Source organism: Siphateles boraxobius, unplaced genomic scaffold, assembly GCF_051911475.1.
Source record: "Siphateles boraxobius isolate OS27281-9 unplaced genomic scaffold, OSU_SipBor_1 26, whole genome shotgun sequence".
NCBI classification, from domain to species: Eukaryota; Metazoa; Chordata; class Actinopteri; order Cypriniformes; family Leuciscidae; genus Siphateles; species Siphateles boraxobius.
Window position 1 is genome coordinate 20811687 of NW_027508876.1, and position 20286 is coordinate 20831972.

Sequence of the window (20286 nt, forward strand, 5' to 3'; positions counted from 1 at the left end):
AATGAATTAATGTACTATATTTTTTGTTTCAATAATATTTATTCTTTAATATTTTATATTTTGAGAGGATTTAATGGTACAAAACTAAATTATGCACCATTTATTTCTATATAAAAATCAATTATTACAGTTTAAGTAAATAAGTCAGATTGTTGCTATATAATTCGAGATTATTACTTTTATTAGGTTTTGCATTTGGAATTTGGATATATATTTAGACATTATCAGAGACCCCATAACATTTTTCGGTATTTTCTCATGTTCCTTATTTCCTATTAATTTCCTATAATGTTCCTTTTTTGACTCAGAAGTATTCATGTATTCATATAGTAAATGTCACAAAAGTCACAATGTTTGGCACCATTAGATTACATTTTTAAAAATAAAAAACATAAATCAAAGGATTAAGTTCTGTTCATCTCTAGAAAAAATAAAGAGTGCAATAGACAGACAAAAAAAATGAATAATGTAAAAATGAAGTACCTTGATCTCCTCCACCCTAGCCATGTTGCTACTAATCATGCGGTCCTTCAGCATAGAGATGGGGTCACTCGTACTGCGAACTTCCTGGATCTCGTCACGTGTGCGATAACTAAGGGCAGAAAAGCACTGATTGAGGGTACAGCGAATAGTGCGCTCACTGAAATAATGTGCAAAATAGTCAAAACTAAGGAAAAAATGAGATTATGGAGGTTAGAAGATGAGGACATGGTTTTAAACACAACGAGGAAGGATGAGCGCCTGCCAAGGGGGAAAAGGTTGAAGGTCAACCTGACCCCAGGATCGTTCATGTTGTGGCCATGGTAACGATATGTTTGGAGCTCCATTAGTATGGGACCCTAGAGAGCACAGGCCAAACATTTTCCCACCAGTAGCAAACTAGCCCTTGCTTAAATCTATAATCTATCTTAAATCTTATATCTATAATCCTTGACTTGTTGAAGGGATAGTTTACCCAAAAATGAAAATTAGCCTATGATTTACTCACCCTCAAGCCATCCTAGTTGTGTATGACTTTCTTCTTTCAGACGAATACAATCGGAGTTATATTAATAAACAGCCTGGCGCTTTCGAGCTTCATAATGGCAGTGAATTGCAACCATCAGTATGAAGCTCAAAAAAGTGCATCCATCCATCATGATTGAACTCCACATGCCTCCGGGGAGTTAATAAAGGTTAATAAAATATTCATATTTAACACGTTAAAAAGTAAAATTCTTGCTTCCGGCCAAATGGCCACGCAATCTACTTGCGTATAAAGCGCGACTTTCGCAACTTGTGACACTGGAAGTAGCATAGTGCGTCAAGGCGTAGCGTAAATATCAGCAGTACGTCGCATTACTCTTCAGAGGGCCTTTATTAACCCCCCGGAGCCGTGTGGAGTTCAATCATGATGGATGGATGCACTTTTTTGAGCTTCATACTGATGGATGCAATTCACTGCCATTATGAAGCTCGAAAGTGTCAGGGTGTTTATTAACATAACTCGGATTGTATTCGTCTGAAAGAAGAAAGTCATATACAACTAGGATGGCTTGAGGGTGAGTAAATCATGGGCTAATTTTCATTTTAAAGTGAACTACTCCTTTAAGTTAGTAAAATATGTCATTTTTTCTGTTACCTTTCCAGATCTGCATTAATCAGCTGCAAACCTGGTTGCTTCTCTCACAATAAGAACATCCATACCATCCACCTGGAGAAAACAAAGAAAAGGGCTTATTTGCACACATGTTCCTTTTATGTACATCTTTAAAAAATTGCAGGCACTGGTTAATATAGTAACATGGTGAGGCATCTAGAAAATAAAAGAAGACAGTCACCCTCAGGCCAGGAATGTAGTCTCCTCTCTTGTAATAGTCTGTACTGGCTGAGGCCCGTTCCACTGATGTCCCCATTCCATATTTATTATTCTCACAGATGAAAATGCAGGGGAGTTTCCACAAAGCTATGATGTTAAATGACTCAAAGATCTGCCTCGATAAGGGGACAAATCAGATAAAGCGTTATTTTGCAACAGCAGACCGCACACAAACGTGAGCGCATGCATGGAGGAAGTTGCTCTCACCTGATTAGCAGCTCCGTCCCCATACAGAGTAACGCAAACCTCGTTTTTACCCTGATACCGGCATGCCAAGGCCACACCTGTCCCAAGAGGAACCTTCCAAAGTGAGATTTAGATTAAGAAATGCTTGATGTAATATTGTAGTAAGATATGATGCGTGCATCTCACCTGGGCACCAACAATACCATTCCCACCATAGAAATTCTTGGCATACATGTGCATAGAGCCGCCCTTCCCTTTGGCAACACCACTCCTTCGGCCTGAAAATAGATTGTGAACATGTTCAGATTCGGGCTGGTTATTACACGTTCCTTGATTTGATTCCAATTCACAAGCTCTTAATTCGATTTGAGTCAGTTGGGTATTTTCCCATTTCAGTCAATTTTACTCGTGTAAGAAATTCACTAAATTATGAAAATCTTTCATTTCAACTGCTATTTACTCTATCAAAACACTACTTCAAAAGTTTGGAGTCAGTATGTTTTTTAATGTTTTTGAAAGAAGTGTCTTATGCTCATTGCTCACCAAGGCTATATTTATATGATCAAAAATACATTAAAGACAATATTGTTGTGAAATTATTAACTGTTCTCATTTAATATGTCTTCAAATGTCAATTATTCCTGTGATGGCAAAGCTGAATTTTCAGCACCCATTACTTCAGTTTCACATGATCCTGAATCGAGTTATTGTTGTATATACAGTATGCACATCGCATTAAATTGGAAAAACTGTATTTTACTCAGCACTGCAGGATTTCTATTTTAAAGGGATTGTTCATCCAAAAATGAAAACTTCTTTCTTCTGTTGAACTAAAAGTAAGAAATTTTGAAGAATGTTGATAACCAGAAAGTTAAAGGTAGCCAATGACATCAATAGTAGAAAAAAAAATACTATGGAGCCAACATTCTTTGAAACATCTTCTTTTGTGTTCAATAGAAGAAAGAAACTCATACATATTTGGAACAACTTGAGGGGAAGTAAATGATGACATACTTTCAATATTTGGGTGAACTATTCCTTTAATGCAGTTTTATGCAGGACGTCCCCACCTGTGAGCTCTGCCATGATCTCTTTCACAGAGACACCTCTGGTGTAGGTGTAACCATGAGCCCTATATGCCGTGATCACATGATCCATGGGATTGATACCAGCCTCAATGCCTACAGCACAGGCTTCCTGAGAGGTAACGAGAAGACAAATCATTTGACATTGACTGTGTTATGTGTGTAAACAGCTGTTATAGACTACAAGGTATTCAGTTTTGGATTACCTGGCCATCATACAGGTGACAAAAGCCTCGTATGATCTTTTGCTTGTAGAGCTGATCTGCCTTCAGCTCCATGCGTCTCATGGTCTGCATAGTGCGGTAGTACCTGAGTCCATCCTCTCTGGTGAGCACCGTCTGCACCGAAGGGCCTTCGTCCAAGCGATGAAGGTCACACCTCTAAAATTGAACCATGTTCTACTTTTTTCTTGAATGAACAAAGTTTTCTGTGCATGCTTTAAGCTAATATGAGAACTTTACCTTGATGTCAAAGCTGGCCTGAGATGTGAAGTCTGCAAAAGAACGTGCTGATACCACCATTCTGGAGCCCTGGAGAAGAGTAATACAACTATGAAAAAGCATTTTAAAACAGAGATACTGGAAAAATGCATTTAAATTGATAAGAATCATCATGTGAGATATTGAAGACCATTCGAAACTGTGAAACACTAATGTACCAAATATAAACACACTACTGTTCAAAAGTTTGAGGTCAGTAAGAGCTTTTTTCAAAGAAATTTATATTTTTATTCAGCAAGGATGCATTAAATTGATCAAAAGTGTCAGTAAAGAATTTTACATTGTTAAAAAAATTCAAAGAAATGCTGTTCTTTCAGTACTGTTATTCATCAAATATTCCACAAAAATCTTTCTTGAGCTGCAAATCAGCATTTTAGGATGATTTCTGAAGGATCATATGACACTGAGGACTGATGCTGAAAATACAGCTTTGACATCACAGGAATAATGTACAATTTTAAAATACAGTTATTTTAAATTGTAATAATATTTGACTATATTAGCCCACTAGTTTTAGTTGATCAAATAAATGCAGCTTTGGTGAGCATAAGTGACATGTTTTAAAAACATAAAAAAATCTTGCAGAACCTAATTGAACCTAAACTTTTGAACAGTAGTGTTACAGTTGGTCAACAATATAATAACACAGACATTCCATAACGTGTATATGTAGTCTTTGAAATTACTCAAGATTAAAAGTAAACAAAACATTTTAGATCTGGCATGAATTATTATAATCCAACTGATTGAAGACAAATACACTTTTTCTAAATGAAAAAAAATGATATGATTTATCATATTTTTATGATAAAAAATAGAGGGACCAAACCAGCGAAGACTCTTCCTTTTACAGTAATCAGATACAATCAGTTCAGTGTCCATTTAATTTACAGTAAGCATGAATTTATATTTACTGAACACCATCTACAAGGTCGATGAGACTATGAGATCTAGTTTAGCCTCTTGTAAATCTTTTAATGCCCCTAAGCTAAACAGAGCTTGAACCTTTCAATGCCTCTGTCTCTTTAATAGCAAAAAGATAACCAAACAGATAATTATGATACCTACATTTATTTTGGCACCGCCCTTGAATGCGTTTGCAGTTACTGTCTGCATGTTCTGCATGCTCCAAACCCCAGGCTGAGTGAGCAGGAGTGTTTCAGGAGGATCAACACCACACAGTGAGCTGAAGCCAGACACACACACACACACACACACACACACACACACACACACACACACACACACACACACACACACACACACACACACACACACACACACACACACACACACACACACACACACACACACACACACACACACACACACTAGCTCAGTATGGCTGAGGATTTGACTACACTCTGTTTCAAGAATTAAAGTTCAACTTAACTTTGCACAGCAACAGCAACAATAAAGTTGAAAAATAATTGATAAAAAATTTAAATAATAAATATTAATTTAATATAACGATATTAAGTCATATTAAGCATATTTGTAATAATATGATGGACACAGCAAATCTTTGTGGGGTTCCCTAAGGCAAAACATTAAAAAAAATTAAGGCTCATTTTTATGTTAGCTCAAAATCAAAGAATAATCAAATAGATAGATATATAGATAGATAGATAGATAGATAGATAGATAGATAGATAGATAGATAGATAGATAGATAGATAGATAGATAGATAGATAGATAGATAGATAGATAGATAGATAGATAGATAGATAGATAGATAGATAGATAGCCTATATTTCTTATAAGAGTTATAAGCAGTAACAGGACTTTTATTTTGAAGACTTGTAAAGCTCGTAATTTACGGGCATGTTATTTTCGTGAAATAGAATAGTGTCACCAAGCGGTAAAGAATAGTTATAGCAGAATGTTGTCTTTTCATGGGGGATATTTTTATTTCTCAGTCTCACCCACCTCACTTAAAATGTATAGAAATGTATAGAAATCTTTATTATTGTGTAAAATATTTGTAATGATTAAAATAATGAACAACATTTACAGAGTATAACTGGTTAAATTACAATTAAAGAGGTTTTAATATTGTTATTTCTTACTCTAATTGATTTATTTTTGCTTTAACGGTTATACAAAACATTAAATTGTCATATAAAGTGATCAATGTATGAAGTCACGTATACAATGAATAAAAGGTTTTAATGTAGGCCATTTGGAATTTCTGCATAATATTAATAATTTTAAATATGCACTTTTAAATTGTTATGTCCCATGGCCATTGAAATATAAAATGATATACCTCCAAGCAGTTATAAAACTATATTTTGAGAGAAATTATCTGTTAGTTGAACACATTTTGCATGTATAAGTGTTTTTGAACTGTATACATTTTTCCCTCTCTGTGTACAGATTTTGTTTTATTATTGGTACATTATGGGTACATTAGGATACACATAAAATAATAGATTAAAAAAGTTTTATTTTTAATTTTTATTTTTTACAAATATTAACACATTTCAAAGCTTTCCTTTTTTCCCAAAAATATTATTTTTAGGTATTGTGAAACTTGTAAAATGTAAAATGTGTATATCCCTATGAAAAGACATGCCATAAGTGAAATAATAATTGTGTAAAATGTAGAGATCACTTTCACATTATATCACCATCTGTAGTCTTAATTCTACCGAATAAAAGATGGGTAATATTTTGTACTGTATGAAAATGAAGGCGCATGTCTCCTCTTTGACGTCAGCGGCGGAAGGTCAGCGCTCAAACGGAAGTGAGAGTCAGAGCCCATCCGCCATTGTGGAGCAGAGCAGGGGTAATATTCTCTCCAGACGTTATCACAGTGTGTGAGTGTTTCAGAATTTCTAAAACACACCACACAGCCGACAAGCTCCCCCAACCATTTGACATTCGCCGTCACTACCGCCCGAGAGGACCGCTGTCGACCGTTTGAGACCGGGCGAGGAGATCAACGCCTCAGGAATACGCTGTGATTATAGGGCAACCCGGAGAGAGGAAAAATAACGCGAACCCGCAGCGGTGGCAGGAGAGACCGTGGACAGTCATAACAGCAATCAGTTCGGGCTTCCGGAGGATGTCTGCGACAACTGTCGATCAGGTACGCGAGACGGACGCGCTTCCATCTATACTATAGAACTATATAAACATGATGGTGCTGCTCAGCTAGCTAGTGGCTGTGTTTCAAACCATAGCGAGTTGCCTACATAGACAGCATTTTTGGGTTTCATTGGCGCGCTTTGAACGAATGAACGCTCCAAAACAAACGAACGCACAGGAAGCTAACTTACTTAATTCGGTAAAAGAAAAAGCCAACATCAATCATAGTCAAGTCGCTTCTACACAAACTGAGAGCCCTATTTGATAGCTGTTCCTGCTAGGCCAAATTATTGTATGTGTTTTGTTCCTGATTAACTGGTGTTCATGTTTTTTTCTCTCTTTGTCACTGTCCGCACACCTTCAACCCAAAACCAGAGACCTAAAGGACAAGGAAACAAAGGTAAGTGATGCAAAGACTCGTTTTCTTCAGGAATGTCCAAAGGGACCCTAAAATGAGCCTGTCACAAACTTTGTTTCTTTTTTCTATGGAACAGAATATTATCCGCATCCACAGTCACCATTCACTTTCGTTATATTCTTTTCCTTGCAATGAAAGAGCTTGTGAATGTCATTCAGCCAAAGAAAGTCATATGATCATGTGGATGATGAAATGTCCCTTTAAGGGTGTTTAGTTTACTGATGTGTTTCTCACTGTCTTGCTTGTGTGGATTTATAAATAGTCACTCCTTCTGTGAATCATATTTTATGTAGTAGACCGGTCTTAATGTTAATCTTTCTCTCTTTGTGATTTTGTAGTCCTGACAAGCAAGCAATTTACTGCATTTAAAATTTAGAGATTTTTAGATAATCACTTCAAAATTTAATTTACTTGTTTACATTTGCTGTCTCATTATTTCATATCAACGTCATGGTGTATTGAAGTAAAATTAACTGACACAAAAATTTTTGATATAATTTTTAGTGCAAAACGGTTCGATGCATCAGAAGGATGCTGTAAACGATGATGACTTTGACAATTATCTGAGCAGCCAGACAAATCAGGTGAGTTTCTGTCATTATTTTGTCATATTAGTTGTCTGTACTCTGAAAATATTATTAGTCATTTTTTCCCTTCCTTTTTCAGTGTTACATTACATGAAACTACAGTTTATCTTTGTACAAATGTCTAAAAAAAATCTGTAACAAATCTGAGCTCTTTCATATTTTTTATTTTGTTGTTGATGCCTATAAATTTGTTATATGTTGCAGTTCAAAAGTTTGGGGATGGGAAGATTTTTTAAGTGATTCTGAAAGAAGTCTCTAATGCGCACCAAGGTTGCATTTATTTGAACACAAATACAGTATAAGATGTATAAAAATAGAAATCTTTGAATTGTAATAATATTTTACAATAATACTATTTTTAATGTTATTTATTGCTGTCATGGAAAAGCTACATTTTCAGCATCATTACTCCAGTCTTCAGTGTCACACGATCCTCCAAAAACATTCTGAGTTGTTGCTCAAGAAACATTTCTTATCTATTTTGAAATCAGAAAAGCATTTATTTGAAATAGAAATCTGTTGTAACGTTACAAATGCATTTATTGTCACTTTTGAAATATTTGTGTCCTTGCTGAATAAAAGTATTTGTCTCTTTAAACAACAACTTTTGAACGGTAGTGTGTTTATCACACTTTTTTTCTCCTATTATGTTTTTATAAAATTAGTTTACACCCATTTGTTCGTTACATAATCATTACTGACTTATCTTGAATTACACCCTACAGAGTAATAGCTACCAACAAATGTCCGATCCCTACATGCCCAGCTATTATGCTCCCTCTATCGGATTCCCTTACTCCTTGGGAGAGGCTGCATGGTCCACCGGAGGAGACCCGCCTATGCCGTACCTGACCACATATGGACAGATGAGCAATGGTGAGCATCACTTCATTCCCGATGGAGTCTTCAGCCAGCCTGGTGCTTTAGGGAACACGCCCCCTTTTCTCAGCCAACACGGATTTAACTTCTTTCCTGGAAATGCAGACTTTTCCACCTGGGGCACCAGTGGTTCTCAGGGACAGTCTACACAGAGCTCAGCGTATAGCAGCAGTTACGGATATCCCCCGAGCTCTTTGGGCCGGGCCATTGCTGATGGACAGGCTGGATTCGGCAGTGACACGCAACTTAGTAAAGTTCCAGGGCTCAGTAGTATCGATCAGGGAATGGCCGGGCTCAAGCTTGGCTCCGACATGTCAGCCGTCACGAAAACGGTCGGGTCTCCTTTAGGAGGGACACCGGGTATGAGTAGCATGGCTGCCAACAGCATGCCGCCTGTCAGCTCCTCCGTGCCAAAACCCACGTCATGGGCGGCCATCGCGAGAAAACCCGCAAAACCACAGCCCAAGCTGAAGCCAAAGCCCAACATGGGTTTGGGAAGCGGCCCAACGATCCCCCCTCCGCCGATAAAGCATAACATGAACATTGGTACCTGGGAGGACAAAGGCTCCATCACCAAACCCCCTCTTGCGCAACAGATGCTTCCCCCTCAGCCGTTGGTGCAGCAGCAACTCATGGCCCAACCTCAACCCATGATGCAGAGTCCATTGCCTCCTCAACCCCATCACCAGCAGCTGCATCTACAATCTCCTCAGCACCCTCACCAGCTGCCTCCAGGTCCTCCCCACCCTCACCATCACTCGCAGCCAGGTCCTCCACAGCCCCTGCACCCATCTCAGGTGCAGAATCCCCCACCCCAAAATCGCTGGGTGGCCCCTCGGAACCGAGGAACCACGTTTAACCAGAACTGCGGCATGGAGAACTTTGGCCTTGGGACGGGAGTCCCCATGAGCTCGTCACCTTCTTCCGGCGAGGTTCACCCAGTGCTGGAGAAGCTCAAGGCCCTCAACAATTACAACCCCAAAGACTTTGACTGGAACTTGAAAAATGGACGGGTCTTCATCATCAAGAGCTACTCTGAGGACGATATCCACCGCTCCATCAAGTACTCTATCTGGTGCAGCACAGAGCACGGAAACAAGCGCTTGGACGGTGCCTACCGCTCGCTCGGTGCCAAAGGTCCACTGTACCTGCTCTTTAGTGTCAATGGCAGCGGACACTTCTGCGGTGTGGCTGAGATGAAGTCGACCGTGGACTATAACGCCTATGCCGGCGTCTGGTCCCAGGATAAGTGGAAGGGCAAGTTTGAGGTAAAATGGATCTTTGTTAAGGACGTGCCCAATAACCAACTGAGGCACATTCGCTTAGAGAACAATGACAACAAGCCTGTCACCAACTCCAGGGACACTCAAGAAGTGCCCCTAGAGAAGGCAAAGCAAGTGCTTAAAATTATTGCAACTTTCAAGCATACCACCTCAATCTTTGACGATTTTGCACATTACGAAAAGCGGCAGGAGGAAGAGGAAGCAATGCGAAGGGTAAGCGCAGCTTTCTGCCACTCTTCACAATAGCAGAAGGCAAGCACTGCACCTTTAGATCTCGTAATCATTATTATGTTTTAGTGCTGTCAGCATGTCCATCTATTTCCAAAAGTAGTTTTTTTAATAGCAACTCGTATCTAAGCCAGATTAGTCTTTCTGTTTCTCTTTCTACTGGCTATTTCTGAAAAAACAAGACAAAAACAGTGCAGTCAGTCATAATTAGAAATGAAATGTCTGATCTGGTAACTCGGTACATAATTACTGGAGGTTATGTAAAATGTTGTTTGTGTTTTATTGCTCAACATGGCTTGCTCATAACCCATTTCCCCTATATTTCAATTAACCAAACTGCTAAAGTCTCAGCATATACTAGGTATTGTGAAATAATGGTCTTAAAAAAACAACAACTAAGAAGTCTCTGCCCATCTATTGACAAAAAGGCTGGTGTCGAGCTGTGACGCCAATCAGTATCTCTGCTCAAACAGCAGGCAGATGTCCCATTAATAGATTTGACTTACATCATTTCCTGCCTAACCAACACAAATAATTGATGTCTGTGCCCATTACCTTGGCACCAGCTGCATTTTATCCTTGTATGTGAGTTATGAACACAGCATTTAGATCAGATTTCACACTATTTTGGGGGTTTATCAGGTCAGACCCTTAAGGATGAATGTCTTGCATTTGAACCAATGGAGTCATTTAGTATAGAGCTTAAATTTGTTTGGAAGTTGTTGGAAAATGTTTGGCACTAGGTTTAAAACCTATATGACTCATTGGCATGACTTTGTGCTACTGTGGTCATGTAATCACTTCAAAGTTTTGGGAGTGACTCCCAAACATATATGGTAATAACAATAGCAACGTTTTACCATCACATGCCTGTAAAGAAAAAAACATGAAAACCAGCAGTCTAACTTTATTTTTATTTTTTAGATATTTTGACCAAAGCTACCAGAAATGTTTGAATTGTCTGGCAATTGTTAATAAACTCCCGCTGAACAGAGTTCTGTGATTTATGCATGTTAAGCTGCTGCTTTTTTCTGTAAATAACCAAATATTGAACTGACTGAATTTAGCTGCTACATGCATATGGTCTGTATGCAGAGCTGCAACTCTATTGGCCTTATTAGTTGTATTCAGCTGATTGAGTATGTGTCACTTACACAATATATTGTGCATCTTTACATTAGCCACTACAGGATTGTTAGTAAAGAACATAAATGGAAAAATTGCAATCAAAATGGCTTAATCAAGGTGTCTTGCTGCACTTTGACTAATTAAGCTTCTTTTCTTGAGAGATTATCAAAACCTCATATTTAGTTTTTCTCCAAACCTAATTTTCTGTCTGTTTCATTGTCTTGCAAATCATGTTTAGGTTGCCAAAGCCATAATAAAATCAACTATTTAAATTAAAAAGGTCTCCAAGGCTTGTGGTTTAAATTGTGAAATCTAATGCTATATATAAATGAAAGAGCTGTGTGATTTATTTATTTTTGTTATTATCATCAGAATTCTCAGCTGTTTATTTAAGAAAAATTTTAAGTCATTAGCTCATCAATTTGACATCTGATCCACTCACCAACTGTTAATTTTATTTCCCCAAACAAAGCATTGTGTTGTAAAAGTGCTGTCTATAATATTATCAGTAGCTCCAGCTAAGAGGACTAAAGCCTTGTAGTTGCAATTCATGTTCATGTTGTTTGGAGATACTAATGAGTCTAGCTGTATTCATACATATTCAGCATGTATTCATAGTCTCCTGATTTAGCTAACATTCCCACACATTCATTCATGTTCACTGGCAAAGCAGGGGTAAGCACATCATGTCTTTTTTTAAAGCTTTTAAAAATTTTGTGCCCTGTTTTTGCCAAGTACGCAAAGTAAAAGTACATTTAACTGGCTTATGCATTGAAATATATGTTAAGTTGTTTCTCAGCTCGTCAAGATAATAATATGAACATTTGATGGAATTCGCCTCCTTTATACTAACACCTATTGATGTGGTTGCAGCATCATTCAAAAGCAAGTTTCCAGTTACTTGATGACATTGTAGAAATACTCTGTTCACAAGCATATTTGTCACCTATGTTTAATTTATTCTTCAGTAAAATGTCCAAAAGTGGTTACTAAATAAGTGAGTAGTATTCAGCTGTTCATATAGCAGCCATCATGTGAGGTAACACCCCGATATAGAATAAAATGGCTTTTTACATGACAGGTCTTCTGTTAACATTTACTTGCTTCTTTAAGAATTGCTTTAAAGGTGCAGTAAGCGATTTCTGAGAAACACTGTTACTATTTGAAATCGACACCCAAAAGAAACACCCCTTCTTTTATTGCTCTGCCCCCAAAATAATGAACACGCAGGCAACGACTAACAGCTGGCGCATCAGACAGCTTGCGCAAGTATGGATGGATCAGCTGTGATTCAACAACAGAACAAACTGGTGTGATGTCATTTCGAACAAAATCAGGCCAAAACGAAATCTTCTCTGGTTTATTTCTTCTATTCAGTCTGTCGAGGTCAGATGCAAGTAAAAACATCAACACACTGGAGAGTAGCTTTGTAGTAGAAATTGAAGCAGTTATTCTAATTGAAAGACACTGATGCTTTTTTTCATATTTAATACTGTAAAGCTGCTTGCTTTTAAACAATCTAAAGTGCTGAACGTGAAAGTGCCGAATTGCAGAGCTTGTGCAAACATCCACATCACTAGGACCAGATGCTTTTCTTAGCTGCTGTTTTCTCACCGTTGTTTATTTTATTATTGAGAGGAAAGCGCACAGCACATATTTACATATTCATTCATTTACATATTCACTAAATTGTTTGTTTGGGTGTTGATTTCAATTTTCAAAGCATTTCAATCGCTTACTGCACTTTTAAGGGTGAAAAGTTTTACTCTGCAAGTCCGAGATAACTAATCTATCTAACTGTTTGGAAACCACTGGCTGTGTCAGCAGTCCCAGCTACTCATGACCCACAACATGCATATTAAAAAAAAAAAATTAATCTAATCTTTGCCAGATTTCAAAATCAATATCCATTTGCATACTGTGCATTATAATGTTGTGACGCCTACATTAATGGTAATATAAAAGAGTTAATTTTTATTTTTTATTAATTTTGACAAAATATAGAATTTATATCCACCAATTTAAATGAAAATAATTCTCAACTAATTTAAAGCGGCTTGAATTTTAATATCAGTTCATTCCTACGTTGAATTGGATTGAAATTGTGATCTCAAGAAGCATGAGCCAAATCACAACAAGCAGAAAAGATTCTAGAGCATCTTGCAGTGTTGAAAAGATTCTATTGACTTCCTGAGCAAGTGAAATACCACAAGTGTTTTTAAAGACACTTCCGTTTTATCGGAGTTTACACAAACTGGCTTAGTAAAAGACAAAGATCTTCATGTTGCATTTAATCATCTAATTTTGTCTGTGTTCTCTCTTTGTATTTCTTTACAGGAGCGAAATAGAAATAAACAGTAGGTTTACAGAGATCTCCATGGTAGAACATCAACACTAATGATGTAGTACCTTAAATATTGTGTAACCTCAGAGGAAGAACGATGTACGAACACCTAATCAAGACATGGGACTTTTCTGAGTCAACTTCTGATGGATCTGCCCTCACGCTCAAGTCTCGCACGAAACGGATAGAAAATCACTCACGTAAACTGTATCTTAAAGCACTTTCAGACCTTCTAAAAGCTTCTACCAGTACCCTTAACTGTCATCGGACATCTGTTTGGTATTAACTGACTAACCAGTGTAGCTGGTCCTGAGGATTTCAAATGTATTTGTAGGCTTATTGTTTAGTGTTTTTTGTTTGTTTTTGTAAATCATTCAAATTGTAGTGCTCTATACATTTGAGCACCCTCAGAGGAGACTAGAATTATGTATCCAAGGAAAGACAAATCTTTACTTGAATTTACGTGAAGCTGTAACAAATGTAATTGAGGCGCAGAAACTTGCGTCCCACCTGACTGAATCTCAAGTCAGAATAATCACATCCGATATTATAGACTGACCTCACAATAGCCCTTTCACCTTTGTGTATCAGCATCTATTTCTGTGTACCAAGAGATAATTTTGCAGCTTGGTGCAAAATGACACCAGCCAAGGGACATTTTTTTTGTTATATTTTTTTTTGTTTATTTTTCTTGCTATCTTGTAATTCAAAAGTGCATTTGTCTTAGGAGAAACCTGCTCAGAAATGCCATAAGTTCCTCTGAAGTCCATCATCCTCAGACGTAACCAGGCCTGGTGTTCAGGATAGCCTCTAACGCTTTTTTGGACTGATCAGGATTCTGATCTGCTGCTAATCAGGATTTAGTCCGAATTGCCGAAGCTCAGCGAGAATGTGACAGTTTTCTCCTATAGGTGACTCGCTAGCTAAAATAAACATTATACATGTTTAGCGATGCCACGTTTGAGTTTTTCATTTCAGAATGTGCTGTTTACTCCTTTAATTAACGGGCGCAAGATATCGTCCAAATTTGTATTGCATGAGAACTTTTGTTTTTTGTTGTTTGCAACTATATACTGAGCATTATTCAGAGGCCATGCAAATGAAACAATCTATTTAGGTCTTGAGTCTATTGATTGATTGAATGATAAAGTAATGTTGTTGTTATGGACTGACGTTACAGTCCGAATGTTTCCCCGCTGGGGTCCAGCTGCGCAGGCTGTCGGTGTCTTGAGATCACACTCCCACCATAAGACATGATCTTCTCAAACATCTGTGAGTAATGCAAAGTAATTACAGTCTCTGCCATTTCCTGTTTGTTCACTGGAAGCTGCCTTCTCCACAGGCCACTTTTGGCTGTTCTAGCTTCAGGATGATGTGGGTAAGAAGAACTGGTCCCAGTGATGAACCAGGCATCACATCTGGGTTCACGTTCTACTGTTGCGGGACGATGACACTGCTGCAAAAAGAGACACCTTCCGCGCCCCTCCTCTGTGTGCTTTGGTTTAAGGCCATGCTTGTATAGGTTACTGTAAATCAATGCTTCTTAATGATGCTGATGCTAACAGGTATGATGTGATTGATTAATCTGATTTGAAAAATAAATATAGATTTATGAAAACATTCTGAAAATTGTCTTGACTGCAGCAGGTTTGGTTTTATGTATCGCATGGCAGCATACCAGATCTAATCTTAAATGACAAACTAAACCAGAGTTATGATAACTCATCTCAGTTGAGGGAACTGATTGTCTCAATTCTTTTAAGTTTAGAAACCGACAGCAATGAGTAATGTGAATTTTATTTTTCTTGAGCTCATGACAAGATTATATCTTAATACAAAACTATAAACTCAATGGCTTTTAATAAATGTAGCCTACCTTAGAAAAAAAGAAAAACATTACTGGTGTGCATCTTGAGACGAAACAATGGCAGAGACATATTTTAAGATTATATGTCAATGCAAGTTGCTTTCAGTTAAAACAGTTTAAACGTGTATTTTAGTCTGGGACTATGGGTTAAGCCTTTGTCTGTAAAACCAGGGGTTTGAGTTGCTGACACGTCAGTAAAACATGAACTCTGCTATATTTACTTACGAGCTAGCAGGCTAGATAGCGCACATGATATTAAAACATAATATCACCACACCAGAAAGAGCATTTACTGTTATTCAAAGCATTATAAATATAAATCGACTTAACCACAGGTTCAACTATCCAGCACAGGTAGCCTAATTACGCAGACACAGCATAAACCCTTTTATATCCTGACATAACATTAAACACTAACATATCTCTCAATACCAATTAGTCCAAAAACATAAACATAACGTTTGATTTCAACATTTACTCTCCTTACAGAGTTTAAGCAAAGCATGCTGGGAACTAGAAATATGCTGAAATTGATTCACCCTGAGTTCTGCTTAATATAATCAGTTATTGAGTTCACACAACATTTTTTTGCAAATAAATTACAGTAATATTCGATTGAAATTTACTTATTTAATTTAATACGTCACTTGCTTTTTTCGTGCCATCACCTTAATTTGAGGGAAAACAAAACTAATATAAATGTGCTGTAATATTAGGCTACTCATAATCTAATACAAATTTCACACACAAGTCTGAATGCAACATTTTCACGTGGATTCGTTTGAGATGAAATGTAAACATTTGTAACAGGCTGATTACCGTATATTTTGCCTGGAGTTGTTGTTTAATAAGATCATACATTAGGTGGCGCTATTGCCCATTCCATTTCAGTTCAAGTCGCTGAACCGCTATTGTGCTATAATAGATATAATCAAATGTCAATGCCAGGTAGGCTACAGTAATTAACCAGGGATTTGAAAATTCCCCCCAAATTCTAGAAAAATATAAATTTGAGTTGTTTTTAATAAACAGTATAGTGTAACAATGGTAGTTTAAAAAGTTAATGTTTTTATTAATATAATAAAATAGTGTTAATTAAAATGCTTAAAAACACAATCAAGATGTAAACTGAAATTATTTTGTTAATGTAAACTTTTTATTTTCCTCCTTTAATTATCTTTTTTTAATATACAGTTCTTAACATTGTTGGATAAAAAAAAATATAGTTCATTCATATATCAATTAATATATCTCCCAGTTTATACTTCTTTATATGTTATTTAGAGACTATTTATTTAACAAAATGTGCTTTAATTAAAGCCAGTGGTCCTAGATTCCCTTATTACAGGGATTTGCGAGGGTGACTTACATCATATCTCCTCTTGGTTATCTTTTGCACACCTGTATGTTACATAAGATAATTATTCTGTTCCACTAAAGAGTCTATGTTCTTGGTGTTTCGGGAAGGAAGAGAGAGAGAGAATGTGCGGCTACATGAACACAATGACAAGGCCTTGTCATTTAGGTAAAACGACAGAGCTCTCTCTCGTCTCTTGCCCAGAGCCCCTTCATCTTTAATCAGGCAATTACAACATGAACACAGCACTTGTTGTCCAATCTGCACCTTGGGTAAAGTCAATTAACTGTGGCTTGCCAAGAGAATCCCTTTGCGTGACAGGGGAAATTTCTTTTTGTGTGGTGCTGCTGTATAAAAAGTTGTAATTACTAAGATGAAGGCTTTGAATTAAGACTTTACCATGTTCACCGCATATGTATCAGTACACCCATCTGGCTAGAACTGCTAAATGCTTTCCTTTACTTTTTTTTTTTTTTTAGGTGAGTTTGTACAACACAGTGCTATTAATAACCTTTGCTTCACTCCCTCTAATTGCCAGTTTGGCTCACAGGCATGAAAAGAACAAAGGCTGAATATGCAAATGATGGTTTTTATTTCAGGCTTTGTGCTGGCTTGGGGTTTCCTGGCCCTTGTTTTTGAGAAGTCGGAGCAGATCACAGCAGGCCTCTAGAACTAAACATACATCTCAGATTAATCACAGCAAATCAATAGACCTGCAGAACTGTGCAATGTACGTATAAAGTTGTTTTTATAACAACTACTGTGAAAATGTAAATGCATCTCTAAAACAGTTTGTATCAAATTATGGGCATTTTCATGAGTGCATCTTGATCTTAGCTTTGCAAATGATTGCCAGTGAACTTTCAAAGAGTGCTCAACTTTTAGTTGCACGCCTATGCATGGGATTTCCAACATGTAGCTTCTGATTAAAGTATGTTTAACACATTTAAACAGCCGTAATGTGCATCGGCTCATCTTTGACAGTGAAACAATGAGAAGTACTGCAACATACTTCACTATAGCAACCGTTTTCATGTTTATGAAGTGCTTAATTGTATCATGCATCCTAAAGGGTAAAGCTGCAGTCAAGACTTAAGTATTTTATCATGATGGACAAACTGAATGAGAGATTTTAATCTTTTTTTTTTAATCAGAAGAAGCTGATTCATTCTGATGCAGTTTGAATGGTGTTCTGTTATTCTACAGATGTTCCTTTCGAAGGCTCGGCATAGCCAATTAGGAAGAGATGAGAGCCACAGCCAAAGGCCTTTGATTCTGCTCTCTTTGAAGCAACTGTCGTATTTAACTGCAGAGAAATGGCTGCGAGCAAGGTTACGCTGAAGCTTTATAAAGATGGGTGCCTGTTGAAAAATTATTTTACTTATCCCTCTGATATGGCTTTGCAAAAAAACAACAACAAATAACGATGTTTAGTGTGGTAATTTTGGTAACACTTTATTTTACAGTGTCCTTGTCCATGTAGTTAGTTACTGTAGTAATAACTTAAATGTATGCATAATTACATGCAACTAACCCCAAACCAAACCTAATCCTAACCCTATAGTAAGTACACGAAGTTAATTATTATTACACTTGAACACGGACACCTTAAAATAAAGGGTTACAGTTTATTTTAAGGTGTCTTTGTTACACTGTAATTATACATTTAATTAGTAATTAATATTAACTGTACTTACAAAAGGGCTAGGCTTAGGGTTTGGTTTGGTTTAGGGTTAGTTGCATGTAATTATGCATAAGTTATAGTTATTACTATATTAACTACATGTAATGTGTAACTAGGATGCTGTAAAATAAAGTGTTACCAAATAAAGTGTAACCAATTGTTTTATTTTATTCTAACATAGTTCTTATATAAATAAAATAATATATACAAATAATATAAGGTAAGAGTTGGTTTAATCATTTTGTAAGAAATCTCTTATGCTAAAGGCTGCATTTATTTGAACAAAAATACAGAAAAATAGTAATATTGTGAAATATCACATTTTAAAATAACTGCTTTCTATTTTAATAGAATTTATTTCATGATCCTAAAATAATCATTCTAAAATCCTGATTTGGTGCTCAAGAAACATTTCTTTTTATCAATGTTAAAATAGTTAAAACAGTTTCTTAGAATTGCTTAGAATATTTTTAACATATTAAAGGACTCTTTGATGAACAGAAAGAATTTATTTGCACTATAAATCTTTTGTGACATTATAAACATGTACAGTTCATTTTGATCAATTTAATGCATCCTTGCTGAAGAAAAGTAGGCTATTATTCTCTTTTTTTTTTTTAAATGGGTAACATTTTTTCAGTGTCCTCGTGTCATATGTTAGCCTACGTGTACTTACAATAGTAATAACAGTAAATAATCATCCGGAAATTTAGAAAGAAAGAATCTTCCTCACAAAAGCAGACACTCGGAGGGGCTTGAACCTTCTTTCCTCTAAGACCTAATGGAGATTAAAGGCCATTAAAGGCTCTTTGCTGCATGTGCAGTTTCTATTGATCCCATCGACTCAGCTTGTTTTAGCCAATGATCCGATTACAACTGTTGTCACCCCTCCCCTGGCCCTCTTCCTTCTGTCCCCTGCTAAAGTTCTCTGTTGTGCCAGAACCATATGCTGACATGTGCATTTCCTAAAGCTCCATACCTAGACAGAGGCAGGCCAAGTAGGCCGGACTGCAGCTGTGCCAAACTAGATTAAGACAGGTCTGGGTTACAAGATCCAGCAAACAGACAGCCTTGATTGCTGAGGATGTGAGAATGGCCCAGACAAAGTGAAGTTCGACAGGACTGCTGGATCGAAAGACGCCCGAGGGGCAGCGCTTTCAAATCGTTGCAGTTATTAATATCGACATAACTTCTCATTAATCTGTTTGGATTTGAACTTAAGCAGTGTCCCACGGGTATCAGAGTTCTCTATGATTCTTTGTCTCTTTCTTAATCTGCATGATGACGAAATAGCCGTTACATGCCAAAAATACATGCAGCTAGACCAGAACAGGTATATTCTCGCATTAACACCTTCATCATGCAGTAAATTGAGATACTGTATGCAATACAATAAAGAATTCTAATAACAAGCTTTTTATAGTGTTGGGCATTAAACCATCAGATACAAAAAGTCACAATATAAAGAATACTTTATAATAATTAAAGGGACAATATGTTTTATAATTTAAAAAAATAACTACCCTACAATGATATAATTTGTAAAAAGATGTATTTTGCTCATTTAAAACAATGTGGGGTTTTGAATGAATGAGCTCAATTAGGCTGACAGCACCGAATCTGAATGAGTAACTTGAGACTTAACACACCAAAACACCCTAATTTACATAATTGAGACAAAAAGTACATAGTCCTGGGACTCTAATTGGTGAATCATTTTTGTAAATCTGTTCATTTAAATTAAGCGTAAAAATAAAAAATATATATATTTTTAATTATTCACTAGAA

At 36.8% G+C, this 20286-nt stretch overlaps 2 protein-coding genes across 3 annotated transcripts; one reads left to right on the forward strand and one right to left on the reverse strand.

Annotated features, from left to right (window-relative positions):
* Positions 1 to 323: 323 nt before the first annotated feature.
* Positions 324 to 4936, reverse strand: pdha1b (pyruvate dehydrogenase E1 subunit alpha 1b). Its single transcript, XM_077244841.1, is given in 10 exon segments — positions 324 to 592; positions 772 to 839; positions 1622 to 1693; positions 1821 to 1970; positions 2060 to 2158; positions 2231 to 2322; positions 3115 to 3241; positions 3336 to 3509; positions 3591 to 3659; positions 4698 to 4936. Coding segments are annotated over 10 exon segments (1104 nt in total). The 5' UTR covers positions 4755 to 4936; the 3' UTR covers positions 324 to 396.
* Positions 4937 to 6367: 1431 nt separating this feature from the next.
* Positions 6368 to 15208, forward strand: ythdf3 (YTH N6-methyladenosine RNA binding protein F3). 2 transcript variants are annotated; one of them, XM_077244785.1, is made up of 5 exons: positions 6368 to 6724; positions 7099 to 7123; positions 7646 to 7725; positions 8454 to 10103; positions 13584 to 15208. In XM_077244785.1, exons 1-5 carry the CDS (start codon positions 6701 to 6703, stop codon positions 13605 to 13607), a joined length of 1803 nt encoding a protein of 600 aa, XP_077100900.1. In that variant the 5' UTR covers positions 6368 to 6700; the 3' UTR covers positions 13608 to 15208. The 2 variants fall into 2 exon arrangements, with proteins under 2 accessions (XP_077100900.1, XP_077100899.1); XM_077244784.1 differs by lacking the exon at positions 13584 to 15208 and having other exon boundaries at positions 8454 to 11525.
* Positions 15209 to 20286: the final 5078 nt, after the last annotated feature.